General features: G+C 50.6%; 1 protein-coding gene across 1 annotated transcript in view; it reads right to left on the minus strand.

Annotated features, from left to right (window-relative positions):
- Positions 1-27000, minus strand: part of LARP1 (La ribonucleoprotein 1, translational regulator) — a 41147-nt gene extending 14147 nt beyond the window's left edge. The window contains exons 1-2 of the mRNA XM_064162013.1: positions 26625-27000; positions 10845-10871 (exon numbers count right to left, since the gene is read on the minus strand). Of these exons, the coding sequence (XP_064018083.1) occupies positions 10845-10871; positions 26625-26976 (379 nt within the window). The 5' untranslated portion in view covers positions 26977-27000. The remainder of the gene's footprint in view (positions 1-10844; positions 10872-26624) is intronic.
- Positions 27001-27202: the final 202 nt, after the last annotated feature.

Here is a 27202-nt window from a genome sequence, read left to right on the forward strand (position 1 = left end):
TTTAGTGAAAACCCAAACCCCCAAATCCAACCTATCCAAAACACATTTAGGCTAACACAGGCGCTCAGGCTTCAGGAGAAAACCTTCCTCTGTACAACACATCTTGTGGTGTACAATTGAAAACATCTCTACCAAACACCACAGCAGGAAAACCCTGCTGTCCTTCACCACAGCATCACCCTGGGAAACTGGGAGCAAGTAAGTGTTGCTCACTCCCACAGAGGAGCTCAGGACACGTAGTGCTAGTAAGGGATATCAGGTACTGCCCTTGGTTGGTAGACAAACCCTTAAAAGCTGCTGACAGATGTCTCAGACCTCCTGGCATTTGGCAAACCTCCTTTTGCATTGATTTGGTGGCACTAAGTAGTTTTCAGTTCTGCTAGTGCTGTCTGGCAGCTCCCCTCCACCAAAACCAGGGTCCCTCCATGCAAGGGGACAGACAAAACAGCTGCTTAAGTGATGTGATGCTGGCAAGAAGACAGTGGACAGTGAAGAAAGGAGTGGCTTTGCCTACAGCCACACAGCAGATGCTGGCACAGCCAAGAATGGAAAAGCAGGTCTTGAGTTTTGATCTGCTGCCTGCTGCTAGAACCAAATCATCTGCCCGTGTGGTTGCCCAGCACGAGGAGGTTCTTAGTAACTGAGGGGGCAAGGCACAGATAGGCAAATCCCGGCCCCGATGCCGGTGTTGCAGCCAAACCCCTCCCACCACCTAGGCACAGCCAAAGCATTCGCTGGCTTTCGACCCTTGCTCCCCAGCGCACCAAGAAGGGCAAAGCTGTGCAGACACCTTGCACTCTCCTTCCAGCCCACAGCTGCCCTCCAGGCAGGAGGCTCAGAGGGGCATGCGAGTGAGCAAACACCTCACACCTGGAAGAGGAGCTGCTGCAGGAGGACCAGCTAGCCAGGGTGACAGCAGCTCTACAGCTAAGTGTGACCCCCCCTTCCCAACAGGTACACATGCTGTAGGACCACTGACGTCAGCCTAGGACACGTTTACTACCTTACCTGGGAAAAATGAAACCTAATGCCCACTGGCTTGGTTTCCCACCCTTCCTTACACCCAGTGCAGCTTGTAATGGATTTCTAGAGAAGACATCAAAGTGCAACAAATCTTCAGGGCTGGGCAGAGACCTGGCCTTACGCTGCAGAAATACCTGTGGCTCTAGCAAGGAAGCTCTACTGCCTGCTCCTGATGTCTCTACCACTCATAGGCAACACTGGACAAGGCTCATAACACCTCAGCACCAGCAGGGACAGCCTCAGAGAGCAGCCCAGGCTCCCACCAGGATTACAGGGTCCTCAGGTCTGGCACACACCCTGTCTACAACATAGCATACCCCTCCTTCTCCAACAGCGAATACAACAGAAGGGAGCCAGCCTGTCCCCAGGCCACTCCAGCCCACAGCCTAGCACCTAGGAGAAACTGCTGATGGAGGCAGTTTTGAAGCCAACAGCCTGGACTTTGCACTGGAGAGGCTGAGGCAGGGGCAATGCTCCGTGCCACAGGTCCTGCTGGGGCTGGAAGAGCTAAACTGGTATCCCCAGTTTCCCCAGAGCCTTGCCAGGAATCTGAGGGTGCAAGCAGGGCAGCTAGCCATGCACTTAGCAGTCCAATGGGATCTGCTTCTCTACTTGACAGTTTCTGGATGATTTTCCTTCCTTCCTGTGCTTCACGGCACAGTCCTGGTGCATGTGAGGATGGCAGCTCATACCCAACACCATGGGACACCTGCTCTGGCAATGCTTCTTCAAGATGATGAGAAAGAGGAAGTGCAGCCTGGGCAAGGCTGAGCTGAGTCCTGAGCAGCCTGAGGTGATGGGCATTTTGCAAGTGAGAGAGGGAAGTGTCCCAGTCAGAATGATACAGCAAGGAAAAGGCAGTGTAACCTGAGGAGACCAAGGGATGCCCTGGTAGGGCAGCTTCTAAGAGCAGAGACAGAAACCATTAGACAACTTACACTGAAAAGGACTTCCCTTGCTCACACTATTTGTATGTACATGCTCATTGTCCAGGCAAATAGGCTGGCAACCAGCTCTTCCCCCTGGAAGATACCCAGCTCCTTCGGAGTCCTTCCCAGAGGGTAGCAGAGTCCCTCCTGGAGTATGACACACAGGACAGACATTGCAGGACAGCACTAACCTGCAAAACGATCCCCATAAGCATGACCCAACAAGCAGGCAGCCACAGCCAAATCTGCCAGGACCCCACTGTGGCTGGAAGAATCTCCTTGCTGGCCCCAAAGGAGTGCCAGGGAGCCAACAGAGAACAGCTGCACAAAAGCCTATCCCATCTTGTCAACATGAGAAACTCAGGGCACCAACTCTGTTCCTGTCCTTCCTCCAGACCTCAAACAAGCTCCTTCCCAAGGCGGCCTGATCTGCAAAGCTGCAGGGACAAAACACTGCTATAGAGGCTCTCCTGTGGCATTCACCACTGCCCATGTGCTGGAACATCATGAACTGAAATTTGAGCCTGACCAAGCCATCAGAAGACGCAGCTGGTGAGCTTCATGCTCTCCACCACCACACCTTCTCCAGAGACATTCACAGATTAGTACTGCAGGCCAGATGTGACCTGCAAGCTAACAACAGCCTATCCCCTCCCACCAGCAGCCTGCCTGCTGCAGATGGTGCCAAAGGATTTCCTTAGTGAGAGCACATCCCATGGAGGGCTCCCCTGAATTTAGAGGCAGAGAAGCCTTGAGGAACAGGCATTCTCTGTTCACCTCTCGTGGCTGTTGCATCTATTTTTTTGTAAGCAAGACTGCAACAGCAGGTAACAGACCCTTATTGTAAAGCAGCTGGGAGGCACAGGCAGGTAAGAGGGGATGCCAGTCTCCCCAGGGAGTGATTTAGTAGCACCCCTGCATGCAGAAAGGTGCAGATACTCCGAGATCAAGCAGCAGCTACCCCCTCTGCCTGCATCCCAAGGAGCTGCCTCCAGCACCGGCCTCCACCATGTGCCAGAGCTAACACTAGACTGAAAGGAGAAACAACTGTCTCTGCAGCTTCATCCACAAGCAGAAAGGCCTGAGATTTATGGCACTGAGAGCTTGGCATGCTCATGTTTTGCTGATGACATTACAAGGTCCATAAAACCAGCAAGGTTTGGGGCAAACTGGGCATGCAGACTGCATCTCCTCTATGTATGCCATGTTTTAGGGCTCTAGTTCCCATCAAATTGCAGTTGTAGCTGGAGGTGGGTGCACGAAGGGGCAAATCAAGGGAACACTGGATGGAGTTCTCCAAGAGCTTTAAATGAGATGTCTTCAGAAGGACATCTCCCAGCGTACAGGAGGCCTCTACAACAGGGACTCCAGCCCACTACAGGGAACTGCAGAGAATCACAGCTGGCCCCGTTGCTTGCAGCATGTGGTCTCACAGCTCCCAGCTGTCAGCACAGCATCTGGCCTTGTTTATACAAAGAGGGATATTTGCAACACCTCTGCAGTGTCAGAAGTTTCCTGCACATGCAAGAAAAGCTACAGTAGAACGGGCAAGGTCAGGACCAAGCAGAAGACTGGATCATAAGCTGCATGGACAGCAGGGATTTGGACTTGTAAAGTATGTGGGAAGTCTGTTCAGCAGGAGCAAGTGACGAGCTGCAAGCACCATGGCTCGAAGCCTTCTGAGCAATTTTCTGCAGCTCCTTAGCACTCAGCTCCACCTTACAAGCCCTACTGTAACAGCAAAGGAAGCAGAGAGCTGCCTACACTTCTCTGCAATGTAAGCTCTGCGACTGCTGCAAAGATCACTCGCTAAAAATAACTTCAAAAAGGGCATCTGACAGCTCCACAGAGACCATGAGAACACTCCCACCTGGGTGTCCTAGGCAGGCTCCAAGAGCTAAGGAGTTTGTCCCGGAAAAATGCAGGGAGAGGCCAGGGGTGCAGGGAGGCTCAACACAGCATGCCAGAGTAGTGCTGTCACAGACTGAGAGTGCAGCACCTGAGTTACATTCTCAGCTCTTCAAGTCCTCACTTTGCTTGGCTGATGCTCCAAAGAGCTCTCGAGCAGAGGGAAGCAAAACAGCTCAAGACACTTGCAGAGCCTGTATCTGCTGACAGTACCCAGTCCACAGCACACAGATCTCTGGACCAAGCAAGGGCACAGGATGGAAAACTCAGCTGTGGTCACAGGGAGCTTTCTAAACGCATATAACTGTTACAAGCTCTGCACACAAGCTGTCTGCAGGGTCTGGACCTACCCAGGATGCATAACCACCCTCCCTGCAGCCTCCCAGTCCAAGACATAAACCATTCAACTTGTGGCCGAGCTACACTCCAGAAGGAGCAGGCTAAGCAATGCCAACAGGCACTTCTAGCAGTAACAGCGTCAGCAAGGGCACCATGGGTTCCTCCTGGCACACACAGATACTATTAAAGGTAACAAATGAACTCTCTTAAGGGCAAGTAACATCTTTCCACTGCCTTTTCGAGCAACGTTCTTCCCTGAAGAGGATTTCTAGGAAACTTTTGACACATGATCCACGCTCACACCACCACACTGATCCCTGGGATGCCAGGCTCATGCAGAATGCAAAGGCACAGCAACTCCTACAGCTTTCTATGGAAAACGGAGTCCTCAACTAAGGGGTTTCTGCTGGGAAAGCTGATGGATGTATTGCACTGGGGACACAGCCAAGGTCACCAGGCCGACTGGACTCCAGAAATGTCAAAAAGAGGGAGCTGGGATGACTGAGGCCCTCCGGGTCACTGAGCCACCCTGCTCTCCCTCAGCATGAAGAAATGCACCCATCACCCCACTGCTGCTACAAGAGAGAATACTCCAGCATCAGGGCCTGACCCAGCTTGCCTGGTGCAGGTAAGTGTCCAGCCAGCAGAGCATTCTGCCAGCAAGTCTCCTGCCATCACAGAAGGGAGAAAAGCCTCCAAGGACAGCTGTGAACACTCTGTCAGGTTAAATAGTTCAAGGAGACAGACAGGAAAAGCCAGCAACGCTCCCAGTCAAAGGCTGCAGCAGGCAGCCACAGAGAGGCTGCAGTCCCTGAGAAAAGGCACCAGTTGATTCAGCTGCCACTCGGAGTAGTGAGGCACAGCAAGGACACCTCAGCACCGGGAGAGGCAAGGCAGCAGGGGCCCATGCAGGCAGGCTGAACTGTGGAGGAGCCAGAGGGTCAGGCTCTCCTCCAGGCTGGCTTTGAGAACAGATGACACAGTTCATGACCTAGAAGAACCAAATCATTGGTGGGGGAGAAGGAGGGGTGACACGAGGAGGAACTACAGGACAGCAAGGACAGACACATAAGGCAGGACAGGACTCGCAACTCCTTAAAAAACACAGCAAAAGCACCCAACCCAACCCACTCACCTTTGGGGACAACTGATTTGCAAATTAAAGGGGGGTGGCACAGCCTCCAGGAGGAAGCAGGAGCAGTTTCCCCGCTCCTGCTTAGCTCTGCTGCAGGGCTCTGCTAGACTCTAATGAAAAGCTAGTTAACAGTTAATTATTACCCATTCAGACACACGATCCCCTGCTCCGACCGACTGCCGGCCGGGAGGGATAAGGCAGTCACGTGATGCAAAAATCCTGCCCTTATGAAAGCAGGGACAACTATATTTAGTCGGGAAAATGATGACCTAGCCAGCCCGCCCCTCCCTGCCCCCCGCCCCCCGGAGCAGCCAGCCTGCCACCTCCAGAGCCTACCTCCATGCCACCTGCAAAGTCCTTCATTCAGCCAGGAGCTGCAACACCACGAGGATGGGGACACCTGGCACCAGAGCCAGCCCAGTGCTTGTGTACACGCAAGGTCTGCTTCGGCGTGGGTCAGATCAGCGCAGAGCCCAGGCTGGGCAGACCTTCCCTCCCTCCCCATCCTCAGTGTTGCTCAGCGGGTCACCTTGTCAGTGGGTAAAAGCTGATAAGCACCAAAAGCAACAAACAGGGTCCAGCCCAAGGTCCTAGACCTTAACTTGAAAAGTGGGAGGCACACTGGGAATCTGACCAGTGCAACCAGCACAGGGGTGGCATTCAGCATTGGCACTCCAGCTGCTGGCCTCTGCACAGTCAGAGATGGTGATGCTCACAGCTGGCGAGGAGTTTGCCTCACCTGGATCAGCCCACCTTTGGATCAGCCACCTCTCCCCACACAGTGGCTGGGTGGGCAAGACAGACACAGGCATGCTGGAAATGGAAAGGGAGCAAAGGCAGCTGTCCCACGTGTCACTGCATGGAGAAGGCCCCCCAAAAGAGGTGTGTGGCAATGAAGGCCAAGAGCATCACCCACTCCTCCTCACACTGCAGGGGAAGAATTTCAAAGGAGAAAGGAAGAAAAAAGAGAAAGCCGAGGAGCAGAGCTCATTCATCTCTTGCCATCAGCAGAGGGGTGCCCTCTGCAGCTGTACAGCGCACAAGCAGCGCCCGCAGCACGGGCAAGATGAGGTCACAGCATCGCTGCCGAACGCAGGGTATCACACCGAGGTGATCCCTTTAATGGCGGTCAGACTCCTCTGCAGCTGCATCTGGGGACTTGGAAGCTGACAAAACTCCTCCTGGGAAGCATCTGGTACGTCTCACTGTAAATATTTAACAAGGAAGAGACAGGAATCGAGAGCCAAGTGCCTGCCGCAAGATCCTCCATCTCCCAACAGTTGTGCTCTCTACAAGAGGACCATGTGGCTTCCACCCACACCAGAGGAGGGAGGCAAGGGGCTGCACAAGACTGAAGTGTGACCTCTGCACAAAACATGCCTCTGGAAATCCTATCATCTCAAAGAAGAGAGGCAGACACTGAGTTTCTAGAAAGGAGAGAGTAATGTAATTTAAATAACATCATTCTTGGTTCCTCACCACTGTGACTCCCGTGCGAGCCTTTGGCTACCTCTGCAGGGGGATTTCCTTCCCTGTGCAGTGGCCACTTGCAAAGCAACCACTAGACCTTGCCCTCAAATCCTTCACCAGGTCAGCTGCAAACCTGCCTCCATAGCAACATACAAGAGAAGGAGTCTATGCAACAGTTCAGCTCACACCCCCAAGGAAGACAAAATCACCACCAGGCAGAAATGCAGGCACATCTCTTGGACAGAGGAGAGCAACAGCAACTTGGTGGTAGGCCCGGGTGCAGCAAACATTCCCAGGGATTAAGTAGGCTAGACCTAGGTCAGCTGCTGAACAGCGTGTCTGAAAAGGTGAGCTAAAGAAATCCTACAGTCTTGTAACCACCTGGATTACACTAAGCACAGGTGGAGGGCATTCCTCTCACTGGCAAATCCAGAGCATTAAAACCGTGGCAGTAACAGGGCAGCCAAATATCCTTGCAATCTTTGGGAGCTGGCAGAAAGGCTGCTTAAGGTTTACTGTACCTTGGCTGAGCCAATTCCAGGGCCTGCTCTCCAAACAAGACTACAGAATGTCAGGGGCTGGAAGGAACCTCAAAAGATTATCCAGTCCAACCCTCCTGTCAGAGCAGGACCAACTACAACAGATCGCACAGGAACACATCCAGGCAGGTCTTGAGTATCTCCAGAGAGGGAGACTCCACAACCCCTCTGGGCAGCCTGTTCCAGTGTTCCATCATCCTCACAGTGAGAAATTCTTCCTCATGTTTACAAGGGACTTCCTATGCCTCAAGATACAACATCTTGACTTATTCCTCCCACCTTGAACCAGATACAGTGCAATTGATGTAACAAATGCTGCCAAATTCCTCACTGAGTGCACAATCATGTGGATCCTGCTGCATAAACTACTCTCCAACCCAGGTAACTGCACTGCTACAGGTAACTGCTTCCCCTGTCTCAATACACAGCATAAAAAACAGCCTTGGCAGAGAGAGCTTTCCAAAGAAGTCAGGAATTCTCAGCCACAAAAGAGTGCACCACAGCACTTTCTCTCCTAATTTAAAAGATCCACCTCCTCCCCTTCTATTTACAAAGAATTAAATCCTGCTTCCTTGAAGTGGGAGCATCACCCACATCTCTATGGAAAACTTCACAGTGTTTAATTCAAAGTGGCATTTGTAACTCAAGAAAGGTACCCAGCCACTGCTGACTATTCTCCAAAATTATCAGCTCAGGGTGCAGTAGATTTGAGAAAATTAATCAGAAGCAGTGACAGCAAGGCAGGGCATCACTTACTGCTCTGCTGAACACCAGCACATTCACAGCTCCACCCTGCAATCAGCTCTGGTCTCTGCATCTCAACAAGGGCACAGCAGTGTGACAGAAGCACAGAAGAAAGCAATTAAATCACCCAGAGGCAGCCTCCTAAAAGGTGAGATTAAAGAGGCTAGGATCCTCCTCTAGTCAGAGCAGGAGGGCTAGCTGCAGCACACAGTGCCAGGAGGGCACAGGAACAGCACTCAAAGCTAGCAGGAGATCCGTTTAAAGGGAGCAAAAGTATTGCCTTACAATAGCAGGCAGTAAACCTCACCACCCCACATGGCACCAAGTCCTGGGAGGTAGACAGCAAAGGCAGTCTCATAGAGGGGTAAGGCGTTCCTGGCCAATGGAAGTCCAGGTGGAGATGTGCCCTCATAACACTCCTCTAACAGAGGTGGATATATGAGAGTCCATCCCTCTGCCCTTATGCCACCAAGCTAAGCCCAGCATCGCTTCTCCCAAGGGTCTTAAAGTCTCTCAGCTTTCCACCTGAACTCCAGCTCAAAAGGTTTGAAGTGGCTTCTTCTGACAAGCACCCTACAGCTGCTGAATCCTGCTTGCTGGCTGTGGGGGAGAAGAGGCTGGAGGAACTGCTGCGCTATCCATCAGGGAAGTCTGTGAGTCCGTCATCTCCAAGAGCAGCTTCACTTCCAAATGCTGCTAGGTAACCAGGATGCAAACACTGCTGCCCTTTCACCTCCACAGACCTTGCACGTGACACCAGGCTAGGGGCAGAATGTCTCCAGCATCCACAAACCAACGAGTGGGCACGTGCTTTGGGGTGCATTACAGCTACCATGCCTACAAAATGGCTCAGGTTTGGCTCAAGCTCACCACCTAATGCAGGTCTCAACTGTTATTGCAACTCAGCATCCTCCATCACTAGCTTGGGTGGATGAGCAGACTTCAACTCATGCTAGAAGCAGACAGGCTCCAGAAGAGCCTGGCTGCCCCCCACCAGTGGTGCTACCCTGCCTTCACCTGCTGTGTCCACACTTCACTGTATTTTGAGATACCAGGGCTTGCAGATAAGCACAGCACATGGGAAGAAAAAGCAGAGCACCAGCTTTAGGGCCTTTCTGAGAAAGCATAGAAAAAAACCTGTGCAGGGTCCTGTGCAGCTACCTACCATTAAGAGGAATCCTGTTTAAGATTTCACTTCTTAAAAACAGAGAATTGTAAAAACCCTCTCAGCTCTGTAGGTAATGTCTTCTGCAATGCTACTGACATGTAGCATGCACCTACTGAAACGCTATCATCTCCTGCAGATACACACTCATGCCCCACCCTGGGGGCAGCTGGGAAGGTCCCCAACCAGCTGGAGAGAATGGAGCTGTGCCAACCAAAGCACAACTCTGAGTCTGCAGAACAAGTAGACAAAAAAAAAAAATCAAACACCCAATGAAGACAGATCTTCAGCAGAGTGGAGAAAAGCCTCTTACAAAGTCAATACATGGGAGTATTTTGCTTCAAAAGCATCCTTAATATTTTTCTTTCATGCATGTTCTGAAAGCAAGAGAATCAAGAAAGACTTACAATGGGTTGAGTTACTATTGGGGTTATTAATCCAACACCTGCAGAGGTGCAGGTGCATTCTGCAATGCTCCAGTGGGTTTAGTTCTATACCATGGCTAGAACTCTGGAAACATGAACACACAAACACACCTTCAAAGCAATGGATATGATTTTCACACTTCCAAATCCTGATCATGTGATGCCACCACGACCAGCAGCAATTTATCCTCACATTATAATGTGGACTGGGGAAATGTGATCCCATGCAAAGCCAAAGATGCAGATAGGACTTGAACACAGCGATGTATTTGAGGTCACAGAAGGCCAAGTCAGGCACTGAGTCCCAATCCCAGTGCTTTTGTTATGGGACATGTCCACAAGGTAACAGGATCCTAGTGACTGGTCTTGGTGTGACTGTGTAAAACACAAACTTTTCCTTCAGACTTGGCACTTCAACAACATCAACTTGGACAAAGAGATTCTGACAGTTTGGGGAAGGCAAGAATTGAGATCATCAATAACTGCTTTTAAAATACACATGCCCTTCCTGATTTTGCACCTGCATCCAAAGTAGCCCTCCATTTCTCACTAGGACCCCAGTCCACTTCTGCAGGGTCCCTCCTGGCAAAGTCAAACCTTGGAGCCAGGAAGTTTTCAGTGGTATTTTGCAGATGGCAATGCAGGGTGGATCTCAGTTGTCTTCAACAGTGATACTCAGCAGCAACACAGCCATCCCCAAAGGGAAGTCTGAACCTTTTCTAAGCATCACACATTCAAATGTATACCTCAGAGACTGACACATCAAGCTATGTACAACACATAAACTAACAGCAGTGATTCTCACTCACATTTCATCAGTGTTGTCAGTTTCTTGTGATGATCAAGACCTACAAACTCCCAAACTGTTCAATGCTGGACAACCAAAGTTGCCACTCTACAATGTACAGAGGAAGGTAACCCTCCAGCAGTTGCAGCCATCACTACAGGACAGCATCAAACACATCACTGCCATGCAGCAATGGCTAAGTATGAGGACTTTTTTGTTTGGCTTTCTTTGAGGAATGCTTCTTGTTTGGGAACTTCTAATTGTTTAAATTAACATCTATTTCATAGTCCTGTACTTTTCTTCTAAATCTGATCAACACAGAAAGAACTGCAGGGATGGCATGGAAGAGGAAGGTTTGAAGAGTTCAAATTAATACATACCAGACTGGCCATCAATTGGAAATATATCTGTAAAAGACAAAAAAAAAAAGTGATCAGTATGGGTTACAGCTGGAATGCAAATCATAATTAAAAGGTTCCTCCTCTTAATTTGTTTCCTTTACCTAAAGAGAGGAAGTATTTTCTTAGCATCCCAAGTTAAACATCAATCCAGCTTGGAACCTACCTCAATTCAATCACTTCTTGTGGGAAAGACTTAGAAGACTGCATTTATCTGAATGTATTGTTCTATCTGAATGTATTGTTCTCATAAATAACCTTCTATATAGGCTTCTAACACAAAGTGGTGAGAAATAAAAAGCTCATGAGCTGTACAAAGCTGCACACCAAAAGCTGTTCCATGGCACTCCCATACTCCCCTTGGCCAGCACGGAAACATGAACAGAGGACATCTAATGTGGTGACCCACCATGGTGGCAGCCAAAGCAAAAGCAGAATCAGCATTTTCCTTATGGTTCTTGGTCTTCAGAGCCATAACACGAACAGTACCCAGAAAACAGGCAGCCAGAAGCATGCATTCATCACCCAAATGGATGCTCAGTGCCTTGGCACATCATGCATCACTCTGGTAGAGCACTTTTGCCTTCCCCTTTTCCATCTCATGTGCCTCTGCAAGACAGCACATCCTGTTCCGCAGTGCTGCTGGAGTCTGGGCAGTTTCAGGTGCTCAAACAGATCATCCAACCCTCCCATGCTCTTTACAGTTAGAGGCACAGGTCCTTCTTCTGATGACTCTATTCATTATTGGGAGGAAGAGTTCACTGAAGTAGCTGGTCAAGACCAGATGAAAGATTTTTAGGAGCATGCATGAGAATAAGTGTGGAGAAACTCTGTTGATAGAGGCTCCTCAAAAGCTAAGGAAACAGCACTTTTGAGAGCAATACACTTCAAGGAACTTGGAAGTGGGGGAAGGGAGGCTTGCTGCAAGCCAAGGTCCTCCTAAAACAGGGGCAGGCAGGCCCCTGGCTCCTGCTTATCAGGTCCCCAGAACACACATTCAGCTGTAAAGTCATGAGAGTTGCAGCAAGGACTAACCCCTTGGACAGAGCAAAGCTCTCTGTCTGAACTCAGCTAATGCAGAAGCAGCAAAACCGTGCCTCTACAAAGAACTCCCCTTATCTGCCTTTAACAGTGCACCATGCTCAAGGCACCCTGACGGCAGGGATGCTTTCACTCCATCTATGAGCAGCAGAAGCAAGGGTGGAGGGAGAAAAGAACAGCTCTGCTGTTACACAGGGCTATGAGCTGTAGCCATGTTGAAGGCCTGTCTCAGAGAAAGAACAACACATCCAGAAAAGCCTCTGAGCACCAGTCTGGATGTTCTGCAGACTCTGCATCCTACTGCCACCCTCCACCAACACATCCAGGTAGACCTAAACATCTTGTATTTCTGAGATGGCTGCTGATGAGGTGACCGTGTAGAAATATCCTGTACTTGATCCACAGGACCCCAAACAAGAGGCCATTTCTGCTTGTGCCTTCTTTGGTAACAGACAGCTTCTCCACAGAGGAGCAAGCAGAAGCACTGGTTAATGCCTGCTACCTGTTTGGACCAGCTAGCTGTACCAGCTGTTACCAAAACCCAACACCAACAACTAAGACTACTACTACAGCAGCAGAGAACAGGAATTCCTTTGCACCAGCCAAGAACTACAGGCCTTGGCAAGCAGCCTCCTCTCTATACCCCTGCCAGGTACACTTCTCCAGTTTGCATTCCTGCTAGGCTGTCCAAGCAACTCTTCATCAGATGCACACCACAGCTGGACCAACCATCTACACAACCAGTCATCCACAAGAGGTCCAGCTATCTCCTTGTAGAAACCACAACTACTCAGTAACAGATTTGCCACTGCATGCACTAGAAAAGCAGTGGAAGGTCTTCAGTTGCTTAGGTCAGTAGAAAGCAAGGGCCACACACAATGACCACAGGCAGATACTGCTCATGTTCACCAGCACAACTCCTGTTGAGAAAAGACACCTGCCTCTAGTCTTAGCTTTCCTGTTTGGGAAGACTGAGCTTGTCTAACTCATCACAGCTACTGTTAATGCAGATTTGACTCCAAAGCCGAGACTCAAGAGCACTGGGCTTGCAGGCAGCTTTCCCCACTGCCAAGAGCAAGCACAGAACAAGCAGTGTGCAGGACTTGCTTGTTTGAGTAACAGGGAAACCAGAAGACAGATGAGGCAGGGCAGGTCAGGGACCATCAGGCGCAAGGACCCTTTGGGACACCTCCTTCCCTTGCAAGCACAAGTGACTAGATTAGAAATTAGCCTGCCAATTAAGGGCAGCACCTGAGGCACCCAAGAGAAGTCTAAATCAGGCAGCACTTTCTTTTCCCAAGAAGGCCATGGTGGGGAAGGAGGCAGAAACACGTGTGGCTGGCAGGACAAAGAGAAACCCCTTGGGCTGCTCCCCAAGGAGCCCATCTAGCACAGTGCAAGACTGAGGCTACCTGTCCAGGTAAGTTCCCTTCCCAGTGCTCCCAAGGTTTAAAAATAAGTAATCAAACATAAAGGACCAGGCAAGGACTGGGATCTTCCCAAGGCAAAGTCCCACCATGGAAAACCAAAGCCAGCAAACCAATCCCACTGATTGCTCCCACCATACACACTACTTTCCCACAGGACACTGATACCACATACCCTGATGCAGCCAAATCACAAAACAACATGCCGAAGCAGCTCCCCATAATCCAAGCAGCCAGCTGTCCAGCAGCCAGCACTCCTGTGTGGATTTGTGCATCTCTGCCCCTGCCTGCACCACACCTCCCAGCCAAATCCAGCCCACCACACCAGGCTGATAGAGAAGCAGCCAAATGGGAAAGAGCAAGAAGCAATACCACGATGCAAGGAAGATCCATACAATTTGGGCCCTGTGGTCTCGCATTTCCTTCCCCTTCCTGCACGCAGACACTTCTCAGCATAGGCCAAAAGGAGAAAGACCTGGTGTCTAAACACGGGGATTATAATCACCACAAGAACCAGTGACACTTCATCATAATGCCAGCCTCTGGCAAGCCAGGCATGTCCCTAACCCTTTCCCATCTTCCTCGTCTCTACGTTATCCTAGAGCCTACAACATCTCAGTGGAAACCATTTTTCATGCATCTCCCTGTTATCAGCAAAGGGAGACAGAGGAAGGAGTGAGCAGGAGGAGGTCAAGGATGCGTTGCAGCCAGCAGGATGTGGGGACAGGCACGGAGCAGCCCCTTCTGTGCTGTCATGCGAGGGCGCAGATGTGGTGCAGAGGCACTTGCTCCGAACACCAATACCCAGAGTTGCTGCAAAAAAGCCCAGGAGACATAACCAAATTGAGGGCAGCCCTTATTCCAGGTGGTGCCTGGGGGTGGATACAGAATCCCAATTTCTGCCTGATGGTATTTTTAAAACACGAGAGGATAACATATGCTAAAATGGGGCATTTAAAGAGAAAAGCTGATGCAGCCACATGCATACTCCCTCCCTAGGGGCTATATGGCCACTGCTGCTATTCAGGTATCTGAAAGAGGTCCAGAAATGCCATCCCTTTTACAAGCCCAGATGTCCCCTCAACCCACTCACTCCAGAAGCCTACTGGTAACTGACCTCCTCCACCAGCCATGCTTCAGACTCCAATTCAAGCCCCTAACAGGAAGCCTGCCTTCTCCCAGATCTGGAGATACAGCTGGGAAGGGACCTCCAGCACCCAGGGGCTGGCCACAGCCCCTCTACCACCAGTACCCCTTTTCTGCCACAAATGTTGCTTCTTCCCAGCAGGGCCTTTGAGACAGCAGCTGAGGGGCAGCTGATTAGCCCTGATGCAAGAGAAACGCTGAGTCGTTATTACAGCAACCCGCAGCCCTAACTGCCAAGAGAGGGAGGGCTGCAGGCAGCCACAGCCAGCTCCCTGCACCCCACTGCCCACCCTCCCTGCTCCCAGATATCCTTCTGCTCTCCAACCTGGGGGACAAACGACCTCAGCATGCTTTGTGTCATCTGCCAGACACCAAAGCATGCTGACTAGTACCACTGCATCAGTGTGCTGAGCAAGAGCTGCTGCTGGGCACACACGGCTATCAAGCACACATGATAGCTTGCTCCTCAGCTGCTCCCAGCAGGACATGGGTCTCAGCCACACTGTCACTGCTATGAGAAGACATCAGCTGATTTGTTCTGGCTTTCGACCCATGAAGTTGTAGCTAAATCATCCTCCACGTTCTGCAGACTAAAGACTCAGACATCAGCAAAAAAATGACCTCTCCAAGGTCTCGTAGGGAGTCAGCAGCAGAGATGCGACCAGAACTTGGTTGTGATAGCTCAAATGCTTGCAGGGCTGCACTGGCTGCCCAGAAGAGAGGCGGGGAAAGGAAATGCTGGCAGATAGCAGGACCTCCAGAGATCTTTCCTCCTAACCTGACCTGCCAGCCGGCGAGAACAATTCAGCTCTTCTGGCTACAACAGCAGTCCTCCCAGTGCAAACAGCACAAGCCAAGGGAAAGGTCCAAATTACATAGTCCAGCATCTGCTGCAAAAAGACCAGTGCTGTCTGCATCTCTTCCCCACCCCCAGGCAACTTTTCAGATCAAATCTGTATCATCCAGCTCCCCCTCAGAGGCCTAGACAGTGCCTGCACAGGTTCCCAAGACAGTTACATGCCTCTTCAAAGTAATGCACAGAGGAGAGGGGGCGAGATCTGCTAGGAAAAAGTAGCAAATCAAGAAACCCCAAACCCTAAGATTAGCATGGCCAATTACGTCCCTCATACGATCTTGCCTGCCTCCTGCTCCCTCTCCACTTGCTGTGGGAGCACTTACTTGCTGAGCAGCTCTCCCAACTCTCTTCAGGTCCAGGCAAACACCTCTCATAGGTCTCAACGGCATTCAGCTACTGTAGTAAGTATCTTTACCTTCTCCAAGAGAGAAGTCTAATATGGGTGAAAGATTCAGGCTAGACGGATCAACCTTAACGTGATGTTAGAGTAGCTTCAAGACACCCCTAGGGTCTGTGCAAGAAGGTAAAAAGCTACAGAAGCACTTAACAGCTTCTAAATCAGTTTCTCTACAAGGATACTGAGACCATTAGATCCTGGTAAGTAGTTTTATGCTCTCCATGTAGAGAGGCTTGGTCTCTTCTCAGACACCCTCACTACCTAGACTAAGCTGGAGAGCTGCAGCCAGCATGAGCTCACATTGATTTCATAGAATCATAAAATCAACCAGGTTGGAAGGGTCCAGTCCAACCTATGACCCAGCCCTATCCAGTCAACTAGACCATGGCACCAAGTGCCTCAATCCAGTCTTTTCTTGAACACCCCCAGGGTGTTCACTCTCACACTAAGTTAGTACCTAAATGCTGACATTCGGTTTCTTCCAGACAGAAGAGCAACAGAGATGACCAAGCAGGGCTGAAACTGTGGCTGAAGACATGGTCACCACTGGGACCAGTGCTGTGCCTGGAAAAAGCACCCTTCAAAGACCTGCTTGGAAGAAGGTCTAGGTCTCTTCTCTAGGCATCAGAGATGCCAGTGAAGTTCTGGTGAATGCACCCAAGCATTCTGACCAGAAAACACCCAAGAGCACTTCAAATAGACAGCCTTGTGAATCCAGCGCTCACAAATGCACAAGGCACACAAGGAATTACTGTAAGGTCACTGCTGTTTTTTCTCCCATCCACTTATCAGTGCTTGCATTGGAGAGAATAAACACTGGGCGTTCTCTCCCATTAACCCCTTCTCCCCTCACATCCAAACCGGACAAGCAGCAAGCCCCCTTTTGACCGAACACTCTAATTCACACATGCAACAAAAATCTCAAGAGAAAGTACAAGGCACCTCAAAGGTGCCTGATTACTGTTCCCCTGCAGCAGTTGGTGACCCAGCTCTCTGCCTCACATCCTTTAATCACCAATAAGCCTGAAGTGACACCACTGGAAGCCTCCAGCCTTCTAAGAGACAACCTCATAGGAGTCTGGGCCAAATGATCACAGTCACCCTCTGCAAATTGTTCTTTAAGGTACTGGATATTGAAGAAGCACTAGAACTCTAGGTCATCATCAAGCAAAATCAACATGTCTCAGAGCTTCACTGAAATACAAGACCTGTTTTAGTGCATCCCAGAAGTCAACTGGATCCCATGCTCTGGAAACCAATGCAGAATGGCATTTCCCTCTGACAGGGTCACCACGCACTGTGCTGCACCATGTTTTTCTGTGTGCACATCAAGGGCAGCCAGTCTCAGACCACAGCAAAGCTCTGCCTAGGGACAGCTCAGAAAACAGCTAGCTCTATAGAATATCCATTACAATAGACAGAAATGCAGCCTCTGCATGAAAAAGCATCCCTCCTGCTTTTCAAAAGCCCCCGCATCATGAGTATGGCCCATAACATCAGGCAGTGATGCCTTAAATCCCTGTGAAAACCTTGGGAACTGAAAATTGCAAGGTGTTCTCCACCTCAGTGCTGTGGGCAGAAGGCCAAGCAGGGGGTCTGTAGGATACACAAGGCAGCACAGTGAAGACAACGCAACTAAATCTCTTGACTGATAAAATCACCAGATTCATGGTGATGTTCTGAGATGTTGCCCCTCTCCAGTCCAGGCTATCTGGTTGGTTTCAACCACAGCTTTTCCAATCATCCTCCAAACTTCATCCTTGCTTGGTTCCACTTCTCTGCTGTTAATTAGATCAAGTCTGATTTCAGCTCCAACCGAAGTTAAGAGGGCTGTCTGCCTGTAATCTGCCATGTCTCTTCCACGTCATCTTCACAGTTGTACTTACAGGTTTAATTTTACATTTGAAAAACATGGATCACTTACAGCAAATTCCTTCCTGCACAGCATGCAAATGTCACATCTGTCGTTCACCAATTAAAAAAATGAGAGCCAGAAGAGTTCATCTGGGACTGGGAGGCCAAAAGAAATCAATCCTCCTTTTGTTCAGCTCAGTGAAAGACTCTCTGCAGTGGCACAGGACTTCTGAGCACTCAGAAGATGCATTAGATCATATTAGATATTCCCCTGAGCTCTCAAGGTTTAGCTGGGAGTTTGGAAGTGAAAATTAATATGATTACAGCCAGCAAAATCTCATGCTTTGTCATCTGAGCACATGATGGAGATATCTCCAATTCACTTTTCTGGCTTGTTGGGTGGGATCTCATGCACAAATACTCTATCACATCTACTTCAGTCAGAGTAAAACCTCTGGACAATATTTTTGGGACACATTTATCCACACTTCAGTATCTGCTGCTCAATAATTTCTCAGCATTACATATACTGTTGTCATTCTTTACACTTAAATCTTTGTTTTTCCTTTTAATTGCCCCTTTCCACAGCCTTTTAGCTGACTTGTCAACATGAGCCCATCTGGAGATACACAGGTAGGGCAAAGTGCTTCAGTGACTTATTTTAATACTTCTTTTTGTGCTAGGAGAGGCCTAGACTATTACTATTTTTACTATGGTCAAGCCTTTACTTTCAGTAGGCTTGTTCTGTGTGGGTGGAAGAGCTGACATGAACAGGCATTGCTACTGAGTTATGTGGGCTTTGTGACTGGAATGGCTACAGCAAAGGTATAAAATTGCTGTAGTAGGAATCTTAAATGTCTAGCAGTAGTAAACTCAGGGCTTCTTTTGCAACTTCTAAAACAAAAAAAAGGAAGATCTGACCTTGGAGAAACTGAATAAATGAATTTCCAGTAGTGTGAAGGTTGGCTTATCAAACATTAGAGTGTTGCTTATTGATGGTAAATTCTCAGTATTGCATTCCATCACTAGCTTCACCGTCTGTAAGTGTGCAAACTGGACAGCCTGGCAATTAACATTTGGTAAATTAACAATCACTCATTGGCACCACTGGCCAGAAGCTTTTAAAAGCACAGTTAATAAAGAAAAAAAAAAAAAAAGCAATCCAGAGTGGATTTAGTGTAAAGGCTGAATATGTATCACAAATAATCTGCTTAGACAGTGCTAAGCATTTAACAACGTACTCACCTTCTGGCAGCATCTCCCTGTTACTAGGCAGGTAAGACACCAGAGTCTCCACAAACCTTTTTCTCTTACTTTCCCACCAACACCACTCTAACCTTTCCTCATTTTTGTGGCTTTTCCAATTTTGTACTTGTTTCCCCACATACTTAGTCTGGAAAAACTCACCTCTCAGTGTTTCAGGCTTCTTAGAACCTCTTAACATACCCTGCCCTGAAAACTTCTGCTCCTTCCATGCATGCATGCATGAGGCAAGACAAAGAAGGCAAATGACTCCCGGGAGAGCAGAAGAGCTAGCAGCCCCTGCGTCCCCGCTGCTGCCGGCGGATCCCTCGCAGCGCGCAGCCATGCCCTGCGGACTGCAGAGTCACCCTGCAGGAGCGCGGCACACGCTGCCGCTCAGCTGGAAAAACGTGCTCAGCAGTGTGCTCGGGAACGGCTCCGCTCCCTCCCACCGCCCCGGGGCTGCACCCCCATACCGGTGCCGGGAAGAGGGCAGCAGCACCAGGCTGCCCCCAGGCTCACAGCGCCCCTCTGGCTGCAGTGGCACCCAGCAGGAAGGACACACTGCACATTTCCACCCACTGCCCAGCTTTCCAATCACGGTTTTACTCTGGCTCATGTGTCAAGGACACGTGAAGTTCACAAGCCCCATCCAAGTCCCCATTTCTTCTCAGTGCTCTTTAACTGTCGGCCTTGCTGTCACCAGGGCACCTCCACAGATCCCACCACAGGCCAAAGAAGTAACTCTGTGGAGCACCGCAAATACTGCACCACCTTCATCGCCTTCCTCGTGGGGTAAGGAAGCCTCCCCTGGGCCTCAGCAGACGTCAGGGCAACTCTGGGGAGCAAGTCAGGAACGGAGTGGGGAGAAGCACCTGTGGGCACATGGCCAGGTCACGGGCCAGCTCTGCCTGCTAAAGCAGCAGGTTGCAGACCTGCTCCAGCCACTTCAAGGGGTGCCTGGCAGAAAGTGAAATGTGCTTCCCCAGGAGCACAGGCTGGGCCAAGCCGCATGCCACGTGTGCTCCAGAGGGACCCAGAGCGCCACCTTCCAGATCGAGCCAAGACAAGGTGGCTCTGTCACCTCTGAATGTCATCCGAGCCTGACTAAATGGCACTGACAGACCTTAGTCACATGAAGGGCTACCTCCGTAGGCCATTTCTAAAGCAAAGGGAACCTTCCACCTGACCCATCATGCCAGAATATCCAACCCTGACAGGGCCATCATGGTCACCTCCTGTAGACCACTAGCCCCAAGTTATGCAGAGCAGATATGTCTATCAACTCTTCCAACTTATGACCATGTAAAGTAACTCAAAGGGTGACTCCAAACCAAAAAACCCAAAATCACAACCACTGCAGCATACTGAAGAACTCTGCGTTCCCATACAGCATGGCAATCCGTGCAAGCGGTGAGGCAGGCTGCTGCTCCTAAGTCAGCTTTGCTCCAGAAGGACATCGAAGGTAAACCACTGATAAAGCAGGTATTAGATCAGCCAGTTTGCAGCCCTTCCTCCATCTCCTTGCACGTCACAGCAGAATATCCCCCAGCACACACAGCTTTAATGCTGCAGGAAGAGCTCTTGATCCTGGGAAGAGCCACAGCAAGTGTTACGCAGAAGCTGGGCCAGACAACCTACTGAGGGCAGCTCTGGCAGCACCAGCAGCCTGGTGCTACAGCACATCACACACCGAGGTACTCAGCAAAGGTAAACCACCCAGGCCTGCTCCCAAAATGTAGCACCAGCACATGCTCTGATAGAGGGAAGTTCAGTTACGAGGATCTTCTGGGAACCTGCAATTACAGGATGAGCCTCTCTTTAGAGACATGTTGACACTTGACCATTGTTTCCACAACCCTTCCCAAAAAATCCCACGTACCTTGTGCAGTATTAGAATTGTCATCAGCAGACCTATTTTCCGCTCCATGGCTGTAGGACCTCCACATGCACACCCGCTTCTCCTTTCAGCCAAGCAATCCAGACCAACCCTGACTCTCCCTAAGAAGTAGTCTGATAATTGATTTAGTCAAGGCCATATCCAGTTCCTGTTTGTTCTGGTTGCCAGTTACTCTTGCCTAAATATGCAAGTATCTGCTCTCAAGTTCTCAGAGCGCTGCTTTAACTTCTTCAAAGACTTTCTTTGCCTTCTCCTCTGATCTGCTCAAATCACGCAGGTGTATTACTTGCTACCAGATGTTCAGAGTAGCCAGTTATTTCAATGCAAGGAGAAAAGTCTCCCAGCTCCAAATTCACTAACAAGGGTCTGGATCACAGAATGAGTTTCAATCTGAAGTCTGGTGTCTAGAGAGGCAAGAGAGAAATGCTGTGTGGGCCATGCCAGAGCCCACACATTCACAGAGTACCCAGAGCTTTACCCAAGCCCAGACGATGATTTCTTGCCTATGCAAAGCTGTGCCTAGATGGCATTCCCACCGCCCAGCAGGTATCACCAAGATTGTACCACCTCTTTCCCCAGGCTCCCTGTGTGTACAGCAGACCACAAACTTGATAGAGCTAGAAACATTAAAACCATTGGAAGTCAGTAAAGGTTCCAAAGCCAACGTGACCAGGGAATAAATAACACTTTAAAGACCATAATGTAAATATGTATTGTGGTTGGAATGAACAAAGCTTACCACTCCCAACTGGACTTAGGGTTAAGAACAAAGCAAAAAAGCCTTTACAGTTCTCCTATGGGTTATCTGCTAGATCTACAGTGAGGCCAACATACCTCCACTTAATGTCATTACCAAGATGGGAACAGAGCTGCTCTGCGACATGCACCACCATACAGGACTCCATGATCCCCTATTAGTATTCAAGTGTATTTAAGTTGTCACTAAGGTGATTTTTTTCAAAACTCTTGCTGTTTGCAGCTGTAGTAACTTTAAAGATTCAATGTGGTCTAGACAGGACTGCTTTCTACTAAAATGCCCACTTCTTATTTAGACATAAAGCAATACCACCAAGGTGGTGTCAGAGATCTATTGCAAAATAGTTTCAAGTACACAAAGAGCAACTCAACTCCATCCAAGCTGGCATTTGGTGTTCCCCTGAGGATAATCTCACCCTCTGAGCATGGCAAAAGGATAAAGTGGCATAATTTGGAAGGGAGAGCAGAGCATTGCAGCCCCAGTGCCCCCACTCCTGGCCCTACTTTTTGTACTTGATTTGGCTTCAGAAGTAATCCAAGTATCTTCTGCTTCTCAATTCAGTAAATCCCAGATACAATTCCAACAGAAACCACCTTGGCACCACAGGCAACAAAGAGCTTAAAAGAAGAGTTGTGAGGGTAGGGGAGTGTTTGGTGAGAATCCTGTAGCAACACCCTGGACCTGGCAATCTGGCACTGGAGGTCGCAGCAGAAGCAAGTGCTGAAGCCCAGCAACCAGGACCAGTGAGTCAGCTCTAAGGAGCCGTGCTGCATTCCTCAGCCTTCCTGAAACAGTGTAGAACAGGGCAAAGGTCCAGCATAAAGCCGAAGGGCAAAGGTATGTAGGGGAGTTAAAACACTAAGCTTCACGGTTTTTGGAGCAGTGAGCTCCAGTTACCTTCATAGTAAGATGGGAAAAGTTACTGAAATGTAAATTATGGTATTGGAACAAAAGAGTATTTCGGAGAGGAAACTTGGGGCAGGGCTGTGGGGGGAGGACTCCTGCTGCGATAGCTCTGTTGCAACAAACAGCCAGGAGAGGTCCACAACTGCATGCCACGACAGAGAAAGCATTGCTCAACGCTCTGGAAATAGGTGTGTGCAGCACTACCAAGCTGGATACCCAAGCGGGCAAACGCACGAGCGTACTCTGAACGCCAAAGAAATGCCAAAGATAAAATAAGCTTCCCATATATCTTATCTCCTGTACTGGAGGCTGGTTTCAAGGAAAGCCCTATGGGGAGTTAGTCAGCAAGGGGTGAGAAGCTAATGAATCTTCCTTTGCCTTCCCCTCAGTACCAGCAGCCAACTCAGCCTCTGCTCTGGCATAAAGCAACACACGCTCTCTCTGAACAATAGTCAGCTAACCTCTGGTGCTCGCTGCTAGCAACTAAGGTGTGCCTTCTGGAAAGTACTGTGTATCCGCCCAGTGCGTGTGCCAAATGGCAGCCAAGAAACTCTAATCAAGAAACTAAAACACCTCTTGCATCTCCACCAGGAAATATGTTAATTTCTCCTGACTGAGCGTTTGCAACAGGAATGAAAACCAGCGTGAACGTTAGTGCATGCAAAGCTTGGTAGTTGCAGTGCCAGGTATTAGAACCTGCATGCTCTTACTTCCAAGATGTCAGTGGCTTTAAGAAAAGTTCCAAGTGCCTTGATGCAACGTTTCTTGAAAAAACTCCAGCAGGTTTTCAAAACAGGGCACTGTTAACACCTGCCTGCACCAATGCTTGCATCAGCACCAGCCCTGGTGCAGGGCACAGCGGAGGAGTACAACATGTTCCAGAAGGTCGAGCTGCCTTAACTGCAAGCCACCCTTCTCCTCTATGGAATGATTTCAGAAAATACTCTGAATTTGGTTTAAAGCCAAAAGTGCAAAGCTGTTTTTGCCAGAAAATGTTTCCTTTGCTACTGCAGCCACACACACACACAAACATCATGCCTCTGCCAGTCAGGCTGCTGGCTGCATTTATTTACATGATAAGAAAAGAACATGTGAGAGGACAGTCAAACAGACATTGTTACTAGATCATTAGAGAGCAAAACCAAGGCTTCGTTAACAGTGCCAGGATCCCTCAAAAGCAGTAAGTAGTGTCAAGTACAAGCCTTGCCACGTGGGATGGGTTATCTCAGGACTCAAAGGATCCCCTCTGCTCCCTTGTACCCCGACTGTGAAAGGCACATGAATAGAAATGTAACACATGTCAAGCCACCAGGAAATTTGCTGGTGTATGACTCCAGCTGAGCCTCTGCTTACAGCATCAGCAGTATCACTGTTGTCTAACTTGATCTAATGGCTGCTCCACTTACTGCCACACCACTGTGCTTTTGGGGGAAGGGATTAAGAAGCCAGGAGAGGCTTTGCTTCAGTAGTCTTCCTTCCTGGAACAACAAAAACATTTACTCAAACACCCCATTACTGGCCTCATTGCCAACTTTGAGCATAAAAACAACGCAGCAGGTAAGCAAGACACTGACTTCCAACGATAAATCCTGATCTGTCAAAAAAGGACACCGTTCTTCAGCCCCTACATTAGCTCTCCTATGCTCCAGCAAGTCAAACAGTTCAAACTTCCCCACCCATATTCTGACACGGGCAACTAACCTCACAAAAGATCTTAAAGATGGCAGTTTCCTCTGGGCCACAGCTTAAGGCCTTTATTTACTTGTGTAAGCAACAGCTCCAACATGGACCATTAAAAAATGGGTGACAAGCTAAGAGGTGGGTCTTGGCCATTAGATCTGCTCTACAGGTCTATAATTAATAGAATCATTATAAAAAAAATAGGGCTTTCAAAGCCTGTAAAACAAGTCATAGAGAGATCTCTTTATCTTTACACTGCTGTCCTCACCAGGCTCATTGGTCTCCTCCTCATTACCTCTGGGAGGATCAGGGCTGGAAACATTTAGTGTCTCTAGCACACAAGCACTGCTCTGCGAACAGTGCTGGATTGTGAGCCATGGTTTTCTAAGGTCTGCTGAAACGCCGAAAACATCCAGCTATGACCATCCAGAGTTTGGAAGCTCTCAACCTGCTTCAAGCGTACAAAAGAGTTGCTCTTCTGAGGCCTGGAGGGTCACTGCAACATGACAGTACACCTCACCAGCACCATCTTTCACAAAAGCTCAAAACCCCAGATCTTTTTGTTGTTGCTGTAAGCAGCAAAGGCACAACAGGAGACTGCAAACACTACATTAAGGTACTAGGGCAAAGGGCTGCCAGGCAAGGTCAGCTGCCAACCTGCCTCTCGTGAGAGTTTGCCAGCCATGTTTATTTTACACGTTTTCTCTTCTGCTAATGAACTGGCAGCAAAAGAAACAATGCCCCAAGAGAGGAGAGCCAAATAGCAGAGTCTGGGTATTGCAGTTGCTGCTGCCAAGCATCCCACAACACTCCACTGACCAATTCCATTATTTAAACCACTTCACGAACACCGTGACTATCCTGCTCAGCCCAAGAAGATTCTGAGTGTTGCAGTATTACTTCCATGCCCTACCACAGGGTGGATGTACTACTGATGAACTCTCTCTCTCAAAAATACCCAAATCACCCTCCATATGTAGGGCAGAGTGCTTCATCTCTGCTGGATTAGACAAGCCATCCACCTTTGCAATGGGCCTGGTAGTGAATCCAAACACATTATAAACGTGAGCCTCAAACAAGAACAACCAATCTTGCAGTTTTGCATCTTTTGGTTTATTTCTAGGGAACTGTTACCAGAGCAGGCAGCAAGCACAACAGAGCAGCGGAGTGCAGCTTTCACACAAAGGAGCGTCGTGACCAGTTTTGTGTCACACCACATGAGGCAAATGCAGGCAGCAACGTTGTCCTGGATTTTGTTAGGCTTTGCTTATGCTGGGGTGTGCAATGACAAACCACCAAACACTATGAACATGGACTTTTACCTGGCACAATTAATTTCTCCTCTACACTCCCCATTAAGATGACAGTTTTCCAGGTGCAAATTGCAGAGCTGTTCATCTTCCAAAGATCAATACCTCTGATGAATCATCATGCCAGGCAATAACAGTTCTTGCAAAACACTAGCATATACAGTAACTGAGAATCTGATGTCATATCTGGCAGTGTGACTTTCGAGTTAAGAGAGGCAGGCTAGAAAAAAATAAGTCTTTCCAAGTAAGACACTTGGTGAAAAACTTCTGCGTTCCTCTTAGTACCAACTGACTTGAAGCAGGTGAGCGATGCTCTCCTGACAATAGCAATATTTTATCCCAGCTTCCGAGGAGATTGTTGTTCTGCAACTCCAGCCTTTGCCGACGGCAGCAGCGGGTTACAGCCGCGATTTGGAGAGCATCGCCCCGCTGGACGCTTCCCCACGCCACTCTCTTTTAGGGACACCCCCCACACACATCTCAAAAGCCGCGCACGCTTCGCTGCTGACAACCCCTCTCGCAGCTGCAAGCGTGCAGAGGCAGCGCCGCGCTGGGCGGCCGCCGCAGCAGCCCCCGACCCCGCCGCCATGAGTCGGCAGAGAAAGGCGAGGCGGCCTGTGCGCGGGGAACCGCCGCCACACACGTGGGCAGCGCCAGGCCGCCGAAGGGCCTCCCGGGGGGGCGGTGGCGGGGTGCGGCGAGGGCCGGGCCCTGCTCCCGGCTGAAGCCGCACGTTGGAAAGCGACCACGTTGCCTGCCTGCGCTGCGGCGGAATGCTGGGAGCTGGGGGGGATTGGAGACTCGAGCGGGGTGGCTGCCGCGTACCCGCCGACGGGGCATGGCCACCGAGGGCCTCCAGTCGCCAAGAGCACGGGTCCGCCGCGCCACCGCCGGGCCCTCGGCGGCCCCCGCCTCCCTCCGCCACTGCCGCCTCATGGCCGCTGCCCGGGCCGGGCCCGGTTCCCCTCCCCCGCACACGCGCTCCCCGCCTCATGGCCACGGACGACGCTGCCGTTTCCTACTTCCACCGACCCTCCTCACAAACACCCCGCCGCTCTCTCTCTCTTCGCCGCCCCCTCCTCATGCCCGCCGCGGGCCCGCTCGCCGGCAGGCCGCAGGCGCGGCGCCGTCCCCACGCCGTGCCGCATGGCGCGGCCGGCCGGGGCGCGGTCGGCGGCACAACCAACAACCCCCCCCCACCCCGCCGTTGCTGCCCCCTCACCTCACTCCAACCCCCGGCACCCACCTGGAGGCGACTGCCCGTTCACCACCGGCGCGGCGGCGGGCGCGTTCTTCGTCCAGGGGTTCACCTTGGGCGGCGGGGCCTCGATGAACTCCCGGCGCCCCGCGCCGCCCGCGTCGCCGCCGTCCTCCGCTTCGCCACCCGCCCTCAGCAGGCTCTCCTTCTCCTGGTTGTTGCTCTCCTCCTTCTGTTGCTTAGCGCTGGGCGGCCGCGGGGCCGCGGGGCCGCCGTCGGGGCCCATGGGCGGCTCGCCCTTCTCCCGGCCACCGTCCTGCGGCGGCTTCAGCACCAGGGCGCGCTCCTCGGCGGGCAGCAGCGGGGCGCCGGGCAGCAGCGCCTCCACCTGCGTCGCCATCTGCGCGCCCCCGCCCCGCCGGGGAACTCCCGAGTCCCCCCCCCCCGCCGCCGCCGCCGCGCGCTGCCTACCCCCCCTCGGCCGCCGCCGCAATATGGAGACGCGCGAGGACCACGCGACTGCCGCGGGGGCGCGCGCCGCGCCGGCTCGACCGCCCGAGCGCGCCGCCGGCGAGGGGAGGGGCAGGGGGGGCGCGGCCCCGCGGGCCGGCCGGCGGCGCGCACGT

Source organism: Pogoniulus pusillus, chromosome 22 (genome assembly GCF_015220805.1).
Source record: "Pogoniulus pusillus isolate bPogPus1 chromosome 22, bPogPus1.pri, whole genome shotgun sequence".
Taxonomy (NCBI): Eukaryota; Metazoa; Chordata; class Aves; order Piciformes; family Lybiidae; genus Pogoniulus; species Pogoniulus pusillus.